The 20393-nt window shown below is 36.4% G+C and overlaps 1 protein-coding gene across 1 annotated transcript in view; it reads left to right on the top strand.

Moving 5' to 3' along the window:
• Positions 1 to 20393, top strand: part of PDE3B (phosphodiesterase 3B) — a 161956-nt gene that overhangs the window by 90391 nt on the left and 51172 nt on the right. The window contains exons 2-4 of the mRNA XM_019975147.2: positions 7273 to 7323; positions 16920 to 17168; positions 19968 to 20110. Of these exons, the coding sequence (XP_019830706.2) occupies positions 7273 to 7323; positions 16920 to 17168; positions 19968 to 20110 (443 nt within the window). The remainder of the gene's footprint in view (positions 1 to 7272; positions 7324 to 16919; positions 17169 to 19967; positions 20111 to 20393) is intronic.

Genomic DNA, 20393 nt, shown 5'->3' with positions numbered 1-20393 from the left:
ATTTAGTAGAGAGAAAAAATGATGGAAGAGCGAGGGAGAGAGCTGCTTGTGAAGCATTCTCAGGTAGACACCTGGATTGGATCTTGGGATCAAACCCATGGAGGAGGGCATGGCAGCCTACTCCAGTATTCTTGCCTGGAGAATCCTACGGACAGAGGAAGCCTGATGAGCTACAGTCCATGGAGTTGCAAAGAGTCGGACACTTCTGAAGCAAGATGCAGGTACCAGCAGATTGGATCTAGACCATTTATGGAAAAGTGAGTCATTGACTAGAGCTCAGCAAGTTCAACTGTACTAACAGAATGAAATGCAGGAAATACGGGATCAAGTATTGGAGGGTAATCTGATGATTTGATGATCTTTTTTTATTATTTTTGGAAAGAAATCTCATTAAAAGCTTAAATAATTATCCTTTCAGCATAGTAGTAGAAAGAGAATAAAATTTGAAGGGCGATAAATCTGAGTTCAGATACTCGCTCTGCAATTTACTGCTGCTACTGCTGCTAAGTCGCTTCAGTCGTGTCCGACTCTGTGCGACCCCATAGACGGCAGCCCACCAGGCTCCCCCGTCCCTGGGATTCTCCAGGCAAGATACTGGAGTGGGGTGCCATCGCCTTCTCCACTGCAGTTTACTAGCTGACACCTGATAGAACTTGGTTCACAATGTCCCTGTATTTAGGATTGCAAGAAATATTAATGGAATTCACTCCAAGGTGGTTCAAATAAACCTTAAGAGAAGGAACAAGCCTAAGAGGGTGATCAAGGGATGGTTAGGCAGCTCGAGAGCTAGTAACACTAGAAAGCTGTTACCTCACCTGAGGCTGATAGAGCAAGGATGGAAATAGTGTTTCCAGAGTCACAGCTGAAGTTGGGAAGGGAAGACCAACTGATTAAGAGCTGTAGTCATGGAGGCAGCAGAAAGGGCACAACCATTTTCCTCTCCTCCCACACTCCAGTTTCCTGCCATCATCTTCCAACCTAAGTAGAAGTCAACTGCATGGCAGCTTGGGAGATGCAGAGTGTCGGGGTCAGCCTTCCCATCATGGAGAGGAGGACAAAGAAGGGATCTGAGAGGCAAATGGAGAATAATTAGTATAATCACTAAGCCTTAACTTCTCCATATATAAATGGGGTTACTTGCACAATTGTTGTGATTCCACATGGCTGCCAAGCACCTGCCATATTACTAGCACATAGTAGTGCTGATAATATAGGATGGTGTAGCATAATACATGCATATGTATGGCTGACTTCCTTCGTTGTTCACCTGAGACTGTCACAATATTGTTAATCAGCTATACCCCGATACAAAGTGGGGAAAAAAAAAGATCGTTTAGCATAAAGTTTAAGAATCCTTAAAAAGCTTTGCAATGAGACAGATCTGAATTTAATTTCTGTCTCTGCCACTTACTAGTCATGTGACTCTGGGCAGGGTACTTCACCTTTTTAGTCTCTGTTGTGTCATTTGTAAAATGGGGAAATAGGCTTACCACAAAGAATTCTAGTGAAGATTAAAGAAGCCATGGTGTATTAGGCGGCCGACGGTGCTGGTGCACAGCGTGCAGGCTCAATCACCACAGCTGTAGTCGTATGTTTTGATTGATTGGTAAGGATAGCAAATGAGGCTAGTTTCCAAGTAATACTAGTCTCCACCCCCACCACACACCCTGCCCCACCTTTTTTTGGCCCTTATTCTCAGGTTTCCACCCCACCACACAGGAGAGACACACACACCCTTTTTTTCTTGCCCTTATTCTCAGGTTTTCTGACTGGGGCCTTTATTTGTCATGCAGGGGTCAAGATGACTGTCGTTGCACTTTAGACTATTAGAAAGTACAGTTGTACAGTTTTAGTTTAGCTTTTTAGGGTGTCCATTTATTTTATGTTTTTGGTTTATGGTCAATAAACATAGTTAAATGGGCCTAAAGTTGAAAGGCACAGAAAAAGTTGAAAGTACTGAAATTTGAGAAATTAACCTAGATTTATACACGAAGCTCAAGTGAAAAATGCTGAAAATAAAGTATGTTTTAACAGTTAATTCACAGCTGTTACATAATAGCTAATCTTTCAAATTTCACATAAATGTCACAGTTCTGTAAGCTTAACTTGAGGACACATATATGTTTTTCTTCTTGGCTACATTAGGGAACAATGAAGTAAAACCTCATTGACGTAATTGAACCTGATAACATCTCCTGGTTGTGCTGCTGATGTTTCACTGTGGTGGTGGTGGTTTCATAGAGCTCTGTAAAGCATGTTGGACTTACAAACATATTCAAACAGAAACTTTAATCAGGATTCAACTTTTTAACCACAAAGAAAAGCTGAGTTTATAAAAGCACAGTTTTGGATTTACTTTATCAAATCAACTAAAAGAATTTTTTTTAATAATAGGCATCTCATATGTTACTTAAATTGAAAATACTGTTTTTAAAAGTATTTTTGAACAGATGTCTACAGTGTGTGAAAATACTAATTTCTGATACTGTGTAAATTTGAATTTAGATGGAAAGAGACAAATGGAGTACTGGAAGCTCCTAAAAACAGCAATTAAAATTAATCCTTTCATGAAATGTGGAGAAGGCAATGGCACCCCACTCCAGTACTCTTGCCTGGAAAATCCCATGGACGGAGGAGCCTGGAAGGCTGCAGTCCGTGGGGTCGCTGAGGGTCGGACATGACTGAGCGACTTCACTTTCACTTCACTTTCATGAAATGACGTCTTATCATATAATAGAACCATGTTTTGAGAACATACCATAGTCACTAAAACTCTTTTTTCACTTGATTCAAAATTTAATAATATTTGAATTATTTATCCTTATATTTATTTATAGGATTTCCTTTGGTATTGAGAGTGAAGTTTAGGTTTTGCTGACTTTGGAACAATTGATATAGAACATATATTGGCTGCTTGGAAGTAAAATTGTAAAAGAGCTATGTGTTATTTTGGAGGAATGAATGCTTCTACCAATGTTTCTTAAACTTTTAATATTCATGCACCATCCACTGTGTATTCAGTATGTGTGGCGGTTACCTACGAGTATTAAATAAATGCATTAAAATGACTCAGTTTTTAAAAATGAAATTAGTGAACATTGTTTGCAATATTAAAGATATTTGTTTTAGCTCACTGATGAGTAAATCGGTTGTGTGTTGTAGATTCACAACCTATATAACACAATCTGTATATCCAACCAGATTCTTTTCTCTATTTTCTTAAATTGAAAAAATTAAAGCAAAATTGTAATTTACAGTGGGATGCAGCAAGTAGTTTTTCTGACGTTGATTCTGAATACTGAAATCCAACATGGACCCTGTAATCATAAAGAGATTTCTCACTGAAGATTACTTTTGAGGCTGTGTCTGTTGCTAAGTTAATGGGCATTGTCATGGTTAAAAACTTGAGAAATAGAAGCTCTTTGCATTTTATTGCAAAAAATACTTCTATCTGCTATTTATAGTTTTTATTTGCACTGCATTTTCCCACAGCACACCGAAAAGATGTACTTTGTGTGGCCAAACATTGAATGCATTTACTCTTACACTATTTCTCTACCACTGAATCGTGCCCAGCGTGTGTGTTTTAACCACCAGCCGTTTTCTGTGAATAAAGCAGTGATAGATCTGCAGTTAAGAGATATTCTCATTGTTTAGCCAGGCTCTTCTTTGATGTGCAGTAACTGATTGAGAACTAATTCCAGCACATTTCCAAGTCTGTATCATAGTTCACAAAATAATGATTAAATAGGAAAAAAATCCTATTTTGTAGTATGCGTTTTTCAATGATAAAAAGGTTGCCCCCCATCGTCTGTTGTGTGTATTGAACATAAACCAAGAACTGGTCTAGATTAACCCCATGTGTGCATTTACTCTTTGCAACCCCACGGACTGTAGCCCACCAGGCTCCTCCGTCCACGGGATTCTCGGAAGGGTTGTCAGTCCCTTCTCCAAGGATCTTCCTGACCCAGAGATTGAACTCAGGTCTCCTGTACCGTAGGCAGACTCTGTTACCATTTGAGCCACCAGGAAAGCCCCTAAAGTATTTGCTATGTACAAATATGACAGTAATTACTCTTACCTTATATGCCTTTTCAGTTCTGTGATGTTCCAAAGTGTTGCATAGTAAATACATTTTGGAGATTTTTTGGTCTGTTCTCTCTTCCAGCATAAAGTTTATCATCTGTGTGGCTAATTTTACACATCTCTTGGCAATAGTTTATCTTCTTTATATGCTTTTCCTTTGGGGAGCACAGAATCTGAATGGTGCCTCCAGTTTATGTCACTTCTATTTTAGGAACAGAAATCTTCAGTTTCATATAAGAAAGCTTTATGTGATTGTTCTGGAAAAGTTCTACTGGTTTACCAAAAAGGCTTCACATTTTGCGTGACTGTCATAAAAGTTTCAAAGTAGATAACATGCAGTCTAAAAAAAAAAAATTCCAGTTTTTAGCTGGTTGTATAGTTTAGTAATATTTTTGCTTTTATGGTTTTGTGTGGTATTATCACACCCACAGATTTGTAGTGAGTTTGTATTAGAGTATTGTTCTTGATTTAGGCTTAACATTTATTGGGAGTTATTTATGTTACTGTTTTTGTTAGTACCTTGAGCTTTAGGAAACCAATTTTGAGCCATTTATTTTTTTGATTGGCGACATAAGGTGTAACACAATGCCAAGAATGCAAATTCAACAGATAAAAGCAATATTCAAATAACATGAAATATCAAATTTTATATCAAATTGGTATAAACATCTCTAAACATTTACTCTTCATTTCTGTACTTTTTTATTGTGGACCACACATTGAGTAACTCTGCTCTAAGATGTGTCTTGCTGTAGCTGTATGATTCCTGATCATACATCTTCTACTACTTAGGCAGAAATTTTGTTTTCTCAAAATCACTAATATTCTACTTGTCCAGTTTACACAGAAGTCAGTCTTCAGTTCCTAATATGCAGGGGATTTTAGACTAAGACCTGCTGCTTTTTGGCAAATGTATTTTTGATCACAGAGAAAGTGACTGCAAATAAGACTGAGCTACTGCTCAAGAGTTTATTCAAAACCAGAGTAGTAGGTGGGAAACAAGGAATGTTAAGAAACCCTCATGATGAAAGTATGCTGGAGTTAGCAAGAAATCAACTTCTACTCAGACTGATGAGGAGAAATGAGGCACAGGTATGTCACCATTTGATGGTACCCTTGTAGAAGAAATGTGGGAGTATGGATTGGACAATAGCATGTTAGGCAAGTTTGCAGACTCAGACACAACTCTCATAGGTAATCTTTAGTGACCCAACCGGTGGTCCTGTCTTCATTCCTGTCCACTCTGTACTTTTTTTTTGGTGAATTTAAGGAAACATCAGATTTACAAATGTCATGATGATGACAATTTGTAAATTTGGTAGTTTTTATTGGTAAATAGTAAATAGAATGGTAAATAGGCTGGTCAGCATTCCACTCTCCCAAGAAATTTGGACAGGCTAAAATCAGAACTGAAGTAAGGTATTGCACTTGGGACTAAAAAGCCAGTTGTGTAACCATAGCATGCAAATGGAACATGTATTCCCTGGTGGCTCAGATGGTAAAGAATCTGCCTGCAATGCAAGAGACCCAGGTTCCATCTCTGGGTCAGGAAGATGCCCTGGAGAAGGGAATGGCAACCCACTCCAGTATTTTTGCCTGGAGAATTCCATGGATGGAGGAGCCTGGCAGGCTACAGTCCATGGGGTCATAGAGTCAGACATGACTGAGCAACTAACACTTCTACTACATTTTATGACAAGTATACAAGAAACTTAGGGATTTTAGGTTACTCTAATCTTAATGTGAATGTTCTTAGGAAGTTATTAGTGTCTTAAACTGCATTAATTAATGTCTTTGTATGCTGCTTAAATCACAGCCTGAAGCAATTCTATGAGGACCACACTTAGGACTGTATAAAATACTGTGTAAATTTGATGAGTCTACTAATATATATTAAATTCTTTTCATGTTGCTGTACCATAGCAATTTTGCAGGTACTAGTCCATGAATTTTGTAAGCGATTGTAGTATGTCTGGATTTTCTTTGGGAAGAAATATGTTTCTCTTCACTGGCAAGAGATGACCTTCTGCAAGGATGTTGACAAAAAGTTGGTGATAATGACAAATAATGATTTTTAAAGGGGGTCACCAAGCTGTAGCCCACTAACCAAATCCTGCTAGCAACCTTTTGTGTGTGGCCACAGAGCTAAGAATATTGTTTTTTTCATTTTAAAGGATTGTAAAACAAAAAGCAAAGAATATGCCATGGAGACCTTATGTGGCTTACCAAGCCTAAATTATTTGTACCTTTACAAAAAAATTCTGTCAGCTTCTAAATGAAATATTGGACCAATGAAAGAAGAAATAACATTTTAAGATCTTTTGCATCAGGAGCCTTATGACTAGAAACAAATATTTTAGTACATAGAAATTGTGTGATTGGATTACAAATTTACTAGGCTCATGTTCACGGTTAGGGTTCAAAGCTATGTAGAAAATTGTCATTATATCAGTTATTTAGGCAAAAGGAAGAAACTTATTTATCAATTTAAGTAAATTTAAAAGAAATTAGCTTTAATCGTAGTTAGCAGCTATAGCTTGCCAAATTTGAGCTAATTTTGTCTCCTTGAGCAGTGACTGTTGGATGGGGAAGTAGCCCCACAGCCTGCTAGGAAGAGACGGGCAGGAGAAAACTAGTCTAGTACTAAGAAGTTATTATTGATAATCTATAAAGAAGAGAAACAGGGAAACTAATTAAATCTGTGAATCAAAAGGGTTGTGTGTAACTTTTTATAAATCCACTCTTTTATGCTTTATGTAAACCCCAGGCAAGCTTTTTAAAGGTGCTTTGGACAACAGAGCCTTGTTGCTAGGGAAGTAGCACCACCTACTGACACTGGTTTAAAATGACAAATTATGAGCCTTTGGAGAAGGTGGGAAGCGGGGAGAGCGGTGATTTCTCATTTTACATGTATTTTTAGTAAACGGATGTGATTTTGGATTTATATTTTTGGTTCTGTGGTAATAGATATTTTAAAGGTTAATATAGCTTAGTTTAGTGACTTTATTCTGACTGTCTTGCTTTTTCAATCACAGATTGTGTAATTAATGAAATATTCCATCTAGAGATCATTTTTATTTTCACCTCCCCAATTTCTCTCCCAAAATTTAAGCTGTTTTTGTATCTGTAATTGAAGATGCTCCATTTTGTAACTAAATGAATTCTTTTATTTATTTTTTCTTTCAGATGATTCTTTGGGATTGGGATTTAAAGCAGTGGTATAAACCTCACTATCAGGTAAATATAAATGATATCACTAATAATTAACATCTGTAATCAAATTTTTGACATATAAAATTACATTCAAAAGATTTCTATGCCGTAAGATTTTTCTTTAGCTGAATTAAAATAACCAAAACTTCATTTAGGTAGATTTTTTTTAAATAAATTTTAATTGCAAAGGAAAAGAAAATGATCAGTAACCAAACATATATAGTTACTTTTTAAATGTTGCTGGTACAGTCTGGGCTTATCAATAGAAAACTGCACAGATGAATGAATTTTCACAAATTAAAGTTCCCATGTAACTAGTACCCATAACAAAAAATAGAACATTACCAGCATCCTACAAGCCTCGCTTGTGTACCATTCTAGTCATTACATATGTCTCCAAAGAAAATCCCTATCCATACTCCTAGAAATTAGTTTTATTTATGAAATGTATATATATAGATAGATATACACATATGGAATCATACAAAATGGACTTTTTTAAAGATTTTTCATCACTTTATGTTGGTATCAGTGAAACTGAAAATAGACGTGTAGGAGAACAAAGGAAAATCAAACATCAAGGAATAACTTTGTTAACTTTTGATATATATCTTTATAGATCTTTTCCTAGTTTTCCAGTGTACTGAAATGTATAGTTTATATAATTTTAGTACAAAAATGGTAATATTATATTCCATGTGCTATTTTGAAACCTGATGTTTTTTTATACTAACAGATAAACATTAATAAATATCAAATCCTTGTCATACGTGTGTACGGAAACATTAACTATTTATCACATCTATTTACTTAATGTTAGTTGTTCAAACATAACACTTTGAAAAATGAACACCCCTTTGAATGGTTGAGTCTTATTTTTAAACAATAAATGGCATAACCACAACAGCCTATATTCTCTGATGTAACTGTTAGTCAGGTGAAGTGAGGAAGGCTACATCTGACCTGTTAAATAAAAGGGACTGGGATTTCTTGACCTCAGTAGTGGCCTTTGCCTCAGTCATGTCCACCAAGATTCTCAGTTTCCAATGAAAAGAGTATCTATGTGCTCAGTCACTCAGTCGTGGACGACTCTTTGCGACCCCATGGACCCCACCAGGCTCCTCTGTCCATGGAGTTTTCCAGGCAAGAATACTGAAGTGGGTTGGTATTTCCTTCTCCAGGAAAAGAGTATCTAAATTACTGCTAAAATCTAAAGATAAGTAAGCAGTGATGGTTCACACATGGGCTTGTAGTCCCACAGAATTTTATTTCTTCTACCTCTCTTTTCCTTTCAAATAGTCCTTTAAAAAAAAAAAATCGAAATGTAGGGGATTCCCTGGCAGTCTGGTGGTTAGAACTTGGTGTTTTTACTGTCCTGGTCTCGAGTTTGATCCCTGGTCGAGGAATTAAAGATACGGTAGGCCACGCAGCATGGCGAAAAAAAGAAAAAATTTGAAGTGTAACACTCATGTATAAAAGTGCACAAGTCACAACTGTGCAACTTGATGAATTTTCTCAGAGTGAATATATACATGTGACCATTTTTCAGATGAATTCAGCACCCCAAAAGCCCCCTGCCTAGTCATCAGCTTTTCCCAGGTGTTATTTCAATACTGATTTCTGTCATCACAACTTAGTCTTTTTCTGAATTGTAAGTAAATGGAATCACTCATATGTGTTTTCTGTTTTACTTCAAAATTTTTCTGTAAGATTAATTTGTTGTTATGTGTAGTAGTAATTCACCCACTCTTATCCCATTTAGTGTTTTATTGAATGAATATACAATCAATTCATCTAGTCTATAGTAGACTGACATTTATTTTTCAGTTTTTTGTCTATTTCAAGCTATGCTGCTGGAATATTCTTGATGTCTTTTGTTGGATGTTAGAGGGGGGGTATGCATGTATATGTTCAGTTTTAGTAGGAAGCACAAGATAATTTTCCAAAGAGATTGTATCACTTCTCCCAGCCATCAGCAGTATATAGATGTTTCCAGTTGATCCACATCTTTGTCAACACTTGGTAGTGTGTTTTAAATCATTCTGGTAGCTGTTGAAGAGTATCTTATTGTAGTTTTAATATTTGCATTTCATTGATGGCTCATCAGGTTGAGAATCTTTTCATGTTAATTTGCTACTCAGATATCCTCTGGTGAAGATCTTTTCTCCATTTTTTCCCCAGCAATTATCTACATTTTACTTAGTGATCAGTAGGAGTTCTTTATGTATTTTGGACATGAGTATTCCTTAAGAAATCTTCTCCCTGTCTGTGGCTTATCATGGTGTCTTATTGAAAACACTATTCATCAATCATTTCCTTTTATGTCAACTTATTTCCTTTTTATTTAGTGTTTTTTGTATGTGTCCTACGTAAGAACATCTTGTTTACTCCCTGGGCAGTGTCTACCCTCTCCTGTTACCTCCTAGCAGTTTTATTGTTCTACTTTCCATTTTTAGATCTGTAATACATCTAGAATTGATTTTTCTGTATTGTGGTTTATGTATCAAGACAGCTTTTTTCCACATGGTTATCTAATTGATCCACTTCCAGTTATTGAAAAAAATATATCTTTCTTCTTTGCACTGTATTATCACCTTTGTCTTTTAAGTGACAAAATGTAGATTTGTTTCAGGACTTTCTATTCTGTTTGTCAATTTGTCTCTCCTGAAACACTGATACCAGACTCGTTATTTTAATTACTATAACTTTATAATAGTGTAAGTTCTCTAGCTTTGTTATTCCTCAAAATTATCTTGGCTATTCTTTAATAAACTTGAAAATTTCCATATCCAAAAAAATATACTAGGATTTCGACTGAGATTTTATTGACTCTATAGATCACTATGAGGAGAATTTACATCTTTATAATACTGAGGCTTTCAATACATGAAAATGGTATATTCCTTCACTTATCTGAGTCATCGTTTATCTTAATAATGTTTTCAGTGCAGGTGTCATGCATCTATTTTGTTAGATTTGTTCTTTGATATTTAATTTTTAAAGTTGAAAAATGTAAAAGGTAGCAATTTTTAGAAATTCCATGTTTTTAACCACTTGTGCTGCCCCATGGGAGTTTAATTGATTTTTATATATTGACCCATGTATCCAGTGTCCTTGCTAAATTTACTTATTAATTCTAATAGCTTGTCTGAGGATCCTTTTAGAGTCTTTAGGGATATAATAATGTCATCAATGAATAAAGACAGGCTTATTATTTCCAATCATATGAGGCTTTTCTTGTATAACTATATGGTTTAGGATTTCTAATGCAGTGTTGAATAGAAGTGATACTAGTAGATAGCCTTGTCCTCATCATGACTTCAGGGAGAAAATATTCAACATGCTCACCACTAATGTTTAATATAGGCACCCTTTATCAGATTAATGAAGTTCTATCCTAATCCCAGTTCACCAAAAACTTTTTTCTTCTAAGTCAGAAATGGGTCTAGAATTCTATCAGATGCTTTTTCTGTGTCTATTGAGATGATCCCTGAATTTTCCCCCATTTTTTTCTATTAATGTGGTAAATTAATTATGGGCCTGTGTTGAACCATCCCTGGATTCCCAGATAAAGAAAATTTGATCAAGAACTGTTTTCTTTTTAAAAATATATATCACTGGATTTTATTTATTAATATTTTGAATTCATGCTTACATGAGAGTTGGCCTTATGATTATTGTTTTTATCATGTTTTTGGCATAAAGGTTATACTGGCCTCATAAGATAAGGTGGGAAATTCCCCCCACTTTTTTTCTGTTATCTAAAAGAGTCTAGTAAGATGGGTTTCATTTCTTCCTTTGGAAGAATACTCTGGTGAAGCTATCTCAGTTTGGAGCTTTCTTATGGACAAGTTTTAAATTATTAAGTTTCTTAAAGTTTTAGGACTATTCAGGCTTTCTGTCTTTTCTTGTTTCTTTTGTTCATAGTGTTCTCGGAACTCTTTGGTTTTGTTCCCTCCAGCATTGAGACTGCTGACAGCTTTATTTTACTTTCAAAATAGAAATCTTTTTGAGGATTTCTGTTTGGTTTCTCTATCTTTTGGCCTCTGTTTACAAATTGGCAAATATCTCCAGCGGGGAAGGCAGCTTCAAATTCAGGCTTGAATCTTTGTTCTCCTCTTCTCTCTGGGATCTTGCTTGGAAGTGTTTAAAGCTCTCTGTCTTTATAACTCTAAATTCCATATTTGGTCTCCCAGCCCCTTGAGACTATAGAGAGCTCTTCATAGTTCATCAGGCACTCTATCAGATCTAGGCTCTTAAATCTATTTCTCACTTCCACTGTATAATCATAAGGGATTTTATAAGCTAATATTATATTAATTTCAATAATAATAAATACTAAGCATCTCTGAAATTATAGCATAAGTTAGGAGTTAACAAGTTTTTTCCTATTAAGGGTCATATCGCAAATATTTTAGCATTTACAGGGACACACAGCCACCTATGTGCGCCCCCCTCCACTCCCGCAATAACTGGTAAAATGTAGAATTTATTCTTGACTCTGTGTACAAAAACAAGAGTTTGCCAAATATATAAGCTGATGGGAAATAATTTAAGTTAAACTTAAAATTATAACAAATACTTTGAATATTCAGTTCGATTGGAAATAAATCAGGTCATGTCAGTCTCTTGCTCACTATGCTGCAATCTCACCCAAAATAAAAACTAAAGTCCTAATCACGGACTTAAAAGACCCTGCACAATAAGGTCCCTTCCTTTCCTCCCTTTTAGTTCTCTGACTTCATCTACGCATTCTTTTTCATTTACTCTGCCCCTGCTACACTGGCCTCTTTGTTATTCCTCAAACTAGCCAGACAGGCTTCTGCCTCCGCAGATTTGCACGTGCTAGCCTGTATGCTGGAATGCTCGTTCACATTTGTCGGGTTTTAACATCATAAGTAGTGCATTCTTTTCAGTGCCCTCCATCACTTCCTTTCTCTTTTTCTTGCTGTGTTTCTCCCTGGCCTGCTCAAAATCTGTGACTTTCCATCGTCCATATTCCTTATTCTGGAATCTGATGTTCTCAAATATTGGTTCCAACATGCTTCTCCAACCTTATTTTGTACTGCTCTTTTCTTTTTTTAAATATATAACATATATATATATATATATATGTTCACTCCCCTCCTCCCACACACCCCTACCTGTGATAGGATATCTTATAACTGTCACCCAACAGCAAAAGGTAATGTAGACTTCCAACCTAGCCACAGACTGTGATGCTGGTAGGCTCTTCCTTTCTTCAAAACTGAATGAGTCTTGCCAACAACACCAAGGGCAAATTGATCTGGAACTCCATTCATATGAAGTGGCCAGAGAAGTATGCTCATTCTCTACTAAGCATGAGACTCTCCTTCCCCAGCAAGGCAGGGGGTGGCCAGGTCTCCCCAACACATGTGCCTGGCCCAGAAAGTGCTCTTTGTCCTGTGACCTGCAGACTCCCTTCCCCGACTTTGCAGCAGATAGCCCAACCTGGGGAGTTCCTCAGTCGTGGCTGACTCTTTTCGACCCCATAGACTGTAGCTTGCCAGGCTCCTCTGTCCATGGAGTTATCCAGGCCAAAATGCTAGAGTGGGTAGCCATGCCATTCTCCAGGGGATCTTCCCAACCCAGGGATCAAATCAAACCCAGGTCTCTCACATTGCAACTCCCACCCCTAGGCACCAGCCCTGGTGGAACCAGAAGGAAATCAAGCAGACTAAAAATACCACTGTGAATGCCCTGAAAATTAAATTTCATTAGAACTACAGCCTGAAAAAAGCAGTATAGGACATAGTACTAAACCTAAACAGAAAGATCACCTCTTACTATAAAAGGTGTAAATAGGACCCAGAGTCTTCTAGCATAGTTACCAAAATATTGACAAGAATTTTGAAAATCACCTGTCATATCAAGAACCAGGAAACTTACAACTTGAGTGAGAAAAGACAATCAATTATTAACACCAAGATGATTCAGATTTGAAACTGACTAGAAATTATAATAGATTTAAGGGACTAGATCTGATAGACAGAGTGCCTGAGGAACTATGGACGGAGGTTCGTGACATTGTACAGGAGATAGGAATCAAGACCATCCCCAAGAAAAAGAAATGCAAAAAAGCAAAATGGGTGTCTGAGGAGACCTTACAAATAGCTGTGAAAAGAAGAGAAGCAAAAAGCAAAGGAGAAATGGAAAGATATACCCATTTGAATGCAGAGGTCCAAAGAACAGCAAGGAGAGATAAAAAAGCCTTCCTCAGTGATCAGTGCAAAGAAATAGAGGAAAACAATAGAATGGGAAAGACTAGAGATCTCTTCAAGAAAATTAGAGATACCAAGGGAACATTTCATGCAAAGATGGGCTCAATAAAGGACAGAAATGGTATGGACCTAACAGAAGCAGAAGATCTTAAGAAGAGATGGCAAGAATACACAGAAGAACTGTACAAAAAAGATCTTCACGACCCAGATAAGCACGATGGTGTGATCACTCACCTAGAGCCAGACATCCTGGAATGTGAAGTCAAGTGGGCCTTAGAAAGCATCACTACGAACAAAGCTAGTGGAGGTGATGGAATTCCAGTTGAGCTATTTCAAATCCTAAAAGATGATGCTGTGAAAGTGCTGCACTCAATATGCCAGCAAATTTGGAAGACTCAGCTGTGGCCACAGGACTGGAAAAGGTCAGTTTTCATTCCAATCCCAAAGAAAGGCAATGCCAAAGGATGCTCAAACTACCACACAATTGTCATCTCACATGCTAGCAAAGTAATGCTCAAAATTCTCCAAGCCAGGCTCCAGCAGTATGTGAATCATGAACTTCCAGATGTTCAAGCTGGTTTTAGAAAAGGCAGAGGAACCAGAGATCAAATTGCCAACATCTGTTGGATCATTGAAAAAGCAAGAGAGTTCCAGAAAAACATCTATTTCTGCTTTATTGACTACGCTAAAGCCTTTGACTGTGTGGATCACAAGAAACTGTGGAAAATTCTGAAAGAGATGTGAATACCAGACTACCTGACCTGCCTCTTGAGAAATGTGTATGCAGGTCAGGAAGCAACAGTTAGAACTGGACATGGAACAATAGGCTGGTTCCAAATAGGAAAAGGAGTACGTCAAGGCTGTATACTGTCACCCTGCTTATTTAACTTCTATGCAGAGTACATCATGAGAAACGCTGGGCTGGATGAAACAGAAGCTGGAATCAAGATTGCTGGGAGAAATATCAATAACCTCAGATACGCAGATGACACCACCCTTATGGCAGAAATTGAAGAAGAACTAAAGAGCCTCTTGATGAAAGTGAAAAGAGGAGAGTGAAAAAGTTGGCTTAAAGCCAACATTCAGAAAACTAAGATCGTGGCATCAGGTCTCATCACTTCATGGCAAATAGATGGGAAAACAGTGGAAACAGTGTCAGACTTTTATTTTTTTGGGCCCCCAAATCACTGCAGATGGTGACTGCAGCCATGAAATTAAAAGATGCTTACTCCTTGGAAGGAAAGTTATGACCAACCTAGACAGGATATTAAAAAGCAGAGATATTACTTTGTCAACAAACGTCCGTCTAGTCAAGGCTGTGGTTTTTCCTGTGGTCATGTATGGATGCGAGAGTTGGACGATAAAGAAAGCTGAGCACCGAAGAATTGATGCTTTTAAACTGTGGTGTTGGAGAAGACTCTTGAGAGTCCCTTGGACTGCAAGGAGATCCAACCAGTCCATTCTAAAGGAGATCAGCCCTGGGATTTCTTTGGAAGGAATGATGTTAAAGCTGAAACTCTAGTACTTTGGCCACCTCATGCGGAGAATCGACTCATTGGAAAAGACTCTGATGCTGGGAGGGATTGGGGGCAGGAGAAGGGGATGACAGAGGATGAGATGGTTGGATGCCATCACTGACTTAATGGACATGGGTTTGGGTAGACTCTGGCAGTTGGTGATGGACAGGGAGGCCTGGTGTGCTGTGGTTCCTGGGGTCACAAAGAGTCAGGCACAACTGAATGACTGAACTGAACTGAGGAATTTTAAAGTGGCCATCATAAAAATGTCTTAATAAGCAGTTACAAATCTTTTGAAACAAGTAAATGAAATAGAAAATCTCAGGAAAAAAAGAAAATAGAAGTTACCAAAAAAGGGGGGAGGAAGCTTATAGAGCTACAAAATGCAATAATGGAAATTAAAGCAAAATGAACAAAATCTTAAGGACCTGGATTCATAATCATCTGTGTCTGAGCAGGAGAAAGAGTGAGTTTGAAAAAGTATCTGAAGAAATAATAGCTGAAAACTTCCCAAATTTTGCAAAAGATGTAATTCTGCAAATTCAAGAAGCTGAGCAGGGACTTCCTGGATGGCCCAGGGGCTAAAACACTGCACTCCAGTGCAGGGAGCCTGGGTTCAATCCCTGGTCAGGGAAACAGATCCGACATGCCGTAACTAAGAGTTTGCATTCCGCAACCAAAGATACTACATACTGAAACTAGGACCCGGTGTAGCCAAATAAATAAATATATGTATATATTTAAAAGCTGAGTGAATCTCAAATAGTATCAGTGTTTCCCCCCCCCCCCCAAAACAAATCTTCTGTAAAATATGTTAATTAAACTTTTGAAAATTAAAAGCAAAGAAAATATATTGGAAGCGGCCAGAGAGAAATGACACACGGCCTATAAAGGAACACCCAAGTCAAATGACAACAGATTTCTTAGAGTGTGGGAAAACAGATACTGTTGTATACAATTTGTGGAAATACTGGTTTGACCAACATATGTGAGGGTAGTTTTATAGTGGTTTTAACATGTTCATTTACTTTGCTTCAGTAGTTCAAGTTAACGGGAAGCTATCTATCAGAAATATGCCTAATTATCTACAGTGACGTATTAAGAGAGGTGTTCGCTTATAAAGACTAGAAATAGCTGAGCTATGGCCCAATAATGGGGAATGTTTTAAAATAAAGTAATACAAAATAATACTTAAGAAAAAAGAATTCCTCAAAGAGCAAATACATTATTAAGCTAATTATTGGTCTAACTTTCATAACACTTCTCAATTTAAAAATGTGGTGAGGATACATAACTGTGAACTCAACAGATACTATGAATAGTTATGAACTATAAACACACCCAAACGTAAATTCAAGGTGCAATAAAACAACAGAAGTAACATTTAATTCACTATTCTGATCACCAGAGCACTGATTTCTGTGGGTAATTGAGTTGAACATAATACATATGTATTTTTGAAAAGTAAAAATATATGTATTTATCAATGAAACATTTATAAATTAAGAAAAATGTATTTTCTGTCTATTCTTCAGGACTCAGCCTCATGTTATTCCTTCCGTATTAACCATTCAGTTCAGTTTATCACTGTCTCCTTTGATACCACATGAGATATACTAATGAATAATGTAGAAAAAAATTAAAGTTCACAATATCTGTTATATACTTCATCAAAATTTTAAGCTTAGAATCATACTGCTTATATCATTTATGCTATGTCCAAATAAGTGAAAATTAATATTTAATAGGATTCAATTACTTAAGCTATTGTTAGATGGACTTTGATTTAAAGTTTTTTTTTTTAATTTTGTGTCTAACAAATATGTTATTTTATGTCTTGTTTTTTTTTTTTCTTTTCTAGATTTCTGGAGGTGGAAGTGGAGTTGATCTTTCAGTGCTAAATGAGGCTCGCAATATGGTGTCAGATCTTCTGGTTGACCCCACCCTTCCTCCACAAGTCATTGCTTCCCTACGGAGTATCAGTAGCTTGATGGGTGCTTTCTCAGGCTCCTGTAGGCCAAAGATGAATCCCCTCACACCATTTCCTGGATTTTATCCCTGCTCTGAGATAGAGGACCCCGCTGAGAAAGGAGATCGAAAACTTCACAAGGTCAAAATACAATAATCAGCCAGCCCTATTTATCATGTTTAATAATGTTTTTGAATTAAAACTGCTCCTTTAAATCTTAGATAAAATAGAATTTCTTTTTAAAGGGCTTGGTTCCTTTATAGTACATTGAGTTGCTTGGGACTTCAGAGGTAGTTATAATTTCAAATAGTTCAGTATGAAGCAAGCTTTCAGTTTTCATTCTGAATAATATTACTGTAATTAGCAGTTATAACTTCATTGGTAACAACTATTTTTTATTATCTTTAAGAAGCAGAGAACAGAAGGAAAATTTATTTTCAGGCTATACAGCAAACTAGTAGTCAAATTGTGTCATTAATCTATTTTATTTTTTGGAAACCAGGAATTCTTTTTGGACCAATAAAAAAAAAACGATCATTATAATAGTCATGAAATTCCATAGCATTAAACTGATTTTCACATTTTTTGGAACTCTCTACCTACCCACTGGAGATTACTGTAGCCCAATAGGCACTGATTTTTCCATCACTAGACATGGGATTGATTTTTCTTTAAATATCACTGACTCAAAATAGGATTTCCTTTAGAAAATAATAAGTACTATTCTAAATAGGTATATATTATGCATGTTCAGAGTGCTTTTAATTCTTTTATTTGGCTATCAATAGTCAAATTGATACCTTTACCTGTAGTTAATATCATAAAACTTTAAAAATAGAAATATTTTAGAGATTATTTTAACTGCTTTGTTCTACTGGTTAAAGAAACTAAGAGAAGATGAAATTCCAATCAGTTAATTTTCATTGTAATAGTGTATACAGAGTTTAGAAAAGGTTAAATATAGTTTTTGGAGACTTTGATCATCAATTCATTTTGTTAATTCTCAGCATTGTTATATAGAAATGTTGAAAAATTAAGTAAGCCTGATTAGGGCAAAATTTTGGTAATTATTGATCACAAATCTGGATCATAAGTAGTTGTGATGCTCTATTTTTAAAGTGTATAGAATAGCAGCTGCCTTATTCAAAACCCAATGGTAGTTACACACATTTTTTTTAAAGCACTCTACCCATGAGAAAAGGATTAATCACAGCATCAAATAGGGATAGCAATAACTTCATCAATAAAATAATTAATACATTTTGAGTTATTAATGGTTTTCATTTGGTATGTTGCTCTTCCTTTATATTTTCCATTGGCATTTGAGGTTTCAAATAGTAATTTTAAAAAGTAATAATTCTTAAAACTGTTAGGCATAAAAATTGCATTGAGGGAGTTCACTGGCAGCCTCGTGGTTAGAATTCCAGGCTTTCACTACTGTGGCTGGGGTTCAGTCTCTGGTTGGAGAACTGAGATCCTGCAAGCCATGCAGCCAGGCAAAGAAATTTAAAAAATCACATTGATATCAGTATTCTGTTTGTTACTATGTTTACTATGTAGAAAAGTGTACTTGTACATTTTAGAAGCATTTTAAACAAACAGGATGCCTAATTGCCTCATTTCCTGAACGAAATCTAGGTAATCAGGTTTATTTCAGTACTCCAATTTACTGATAGGAATAAGTCACAGAAGAATCAGGAAGTAACCCTTATTTCTTTTCTTTGTGTTCTTTTAACTTCTTACTTAAATTTCATATCTACTTTATCTCTGCTTTGGAAAAGAATATAAAAAGCCTGGTGTTACTTAAAAGAGCAAAAGCATTTATGAAAAAAGTAAAGAAAAGGGACTTAGAAGAGATGATTTAAAGTAAATGTCTTATATGCATGATAAGAACTAAGAAAGATTATATGGACCTAAATTATAGTCAGAAAGGATGGTACATAAACAACTTTTTCAATGTAAATGTAACTAACATGTTACGTAAACAGCTTTTTCAGTGTAAATGTAACTAACACTGAATCTTTATAAAATCAACATCCTTGGGAAAACTTAAATATAAGACATATTTATCTCTCTGAGATGGTTTCATGTCTGCTCATAGGGGAAATGCATAAGAAGCAGAAACGGTTTTATGTCAATTTCACTAAAAAACCTATTCAGAGTGGTCAAAAATGGAATATTCTGGTTTAACATTTGGATTAACCAGAGAATATTTTCAAAAATTAGGATAAATATTCTTAATGTGAAAGGTGTTCTGAATTTAATGTAGTCATTAATTCAGAAGCTCAGAACTCTGCAGTTTAGCCTCTATGTACATTAGCATTGTACTTAAAATACAAAAGATTTAGGAAATAGGGCTCATCCCCGATCCTAAGCTTGGCCTCTAAAAGTAGTTTTTTCAGGGTACATCTACTTTTTAAATTGTCAGTTGCTTATTTCTCATAAAACTATGAATAAAATGTACAAAAGAAAAAAATTTTGGTTAAACTATCAGGAATTCAGAAACCAATTTTTAAATAGGAGGAAGGTAAATAAAAGAGCAGTATAGAATGTGATATTTGGAGTAAAACATATTCATTCTGCTTCTCCTGTACATGCTAAAAATGTACAGTTGCTCCCTGAATGACGTGGGTTTGAACTGTGTGGGCCCGCTTGTGTGCAGTATCTTTTTCAGTAGTAAATACTACAGTTCTACACCATCTGCGGTTGGTGGAATCCATGGATGTAGAATCTCAGATATGGAGGAAGAACATGTAGGGAGGGCCCGCTGTAAATGACACCTGGATATTCAACTGCATGAAGGATATTGGTGCCCCTAACTCCCAAGTTGTTCAAGGATTAGTTGTACTTTGTACTGATATTTTCATGTACCATCTTTAGCATCACATTTACAGCATGTTAAAGGGTAACAATTTTAACCACTGTTAAATTATTCAACAGGGGCTGAACAGTAGGAATAGTTTACCAACCCCACATCTGAGGAGGAGCTCGGGAACCTCAGGTCTGCCACCTATCGACCAGACTTCTCCAAGGTGGGAACGCAATAATGGCAAACGGCCTCACCAAGAATTTGGCATTTTAAGGTAAAATCCCAGAGCGTTTTCAAGAAGCCTGAATCTCTTACAGCCACTCTGTTTCTGTGAATGAAGTGTGAAATAATTCTGAAAGCCTAAAGGAACCCTGGAAGTGTTTTAGGTATAGGACAGCATGGTTTGTAACGTGGCCTGGTAGAGAAACTGACCCTTAAAAAGAAGGTAATCTGCCTTCTCCACCCAAAACAGGCAAGTTGGGTACAAAGCATGCTGGAGACCTAAGAACATGAACCAGGGAGGCAGTGTAAGAAAACGAGAATCGGTTTTAGATGTG

This window comes from Bos indicus, chromosome 15, assembly GCF_029378745.1.
Source record: "Bos indicus isolate NIAB-ARS_2022 breed Sahiwal x Tharparkar chromosome 15, NIAB-ARS_B.indTharparkar_mat_pri_1.0, whole genome shotgun sequence".
NCBI lineage: Eukaryota > Metazoa > Chordata > Mammalia > Artiodactyla > Bovidae > Bos > Bos indicus.
This window is presented reverse-complemented; position numbering and strand designations above follow the sequence as displayed.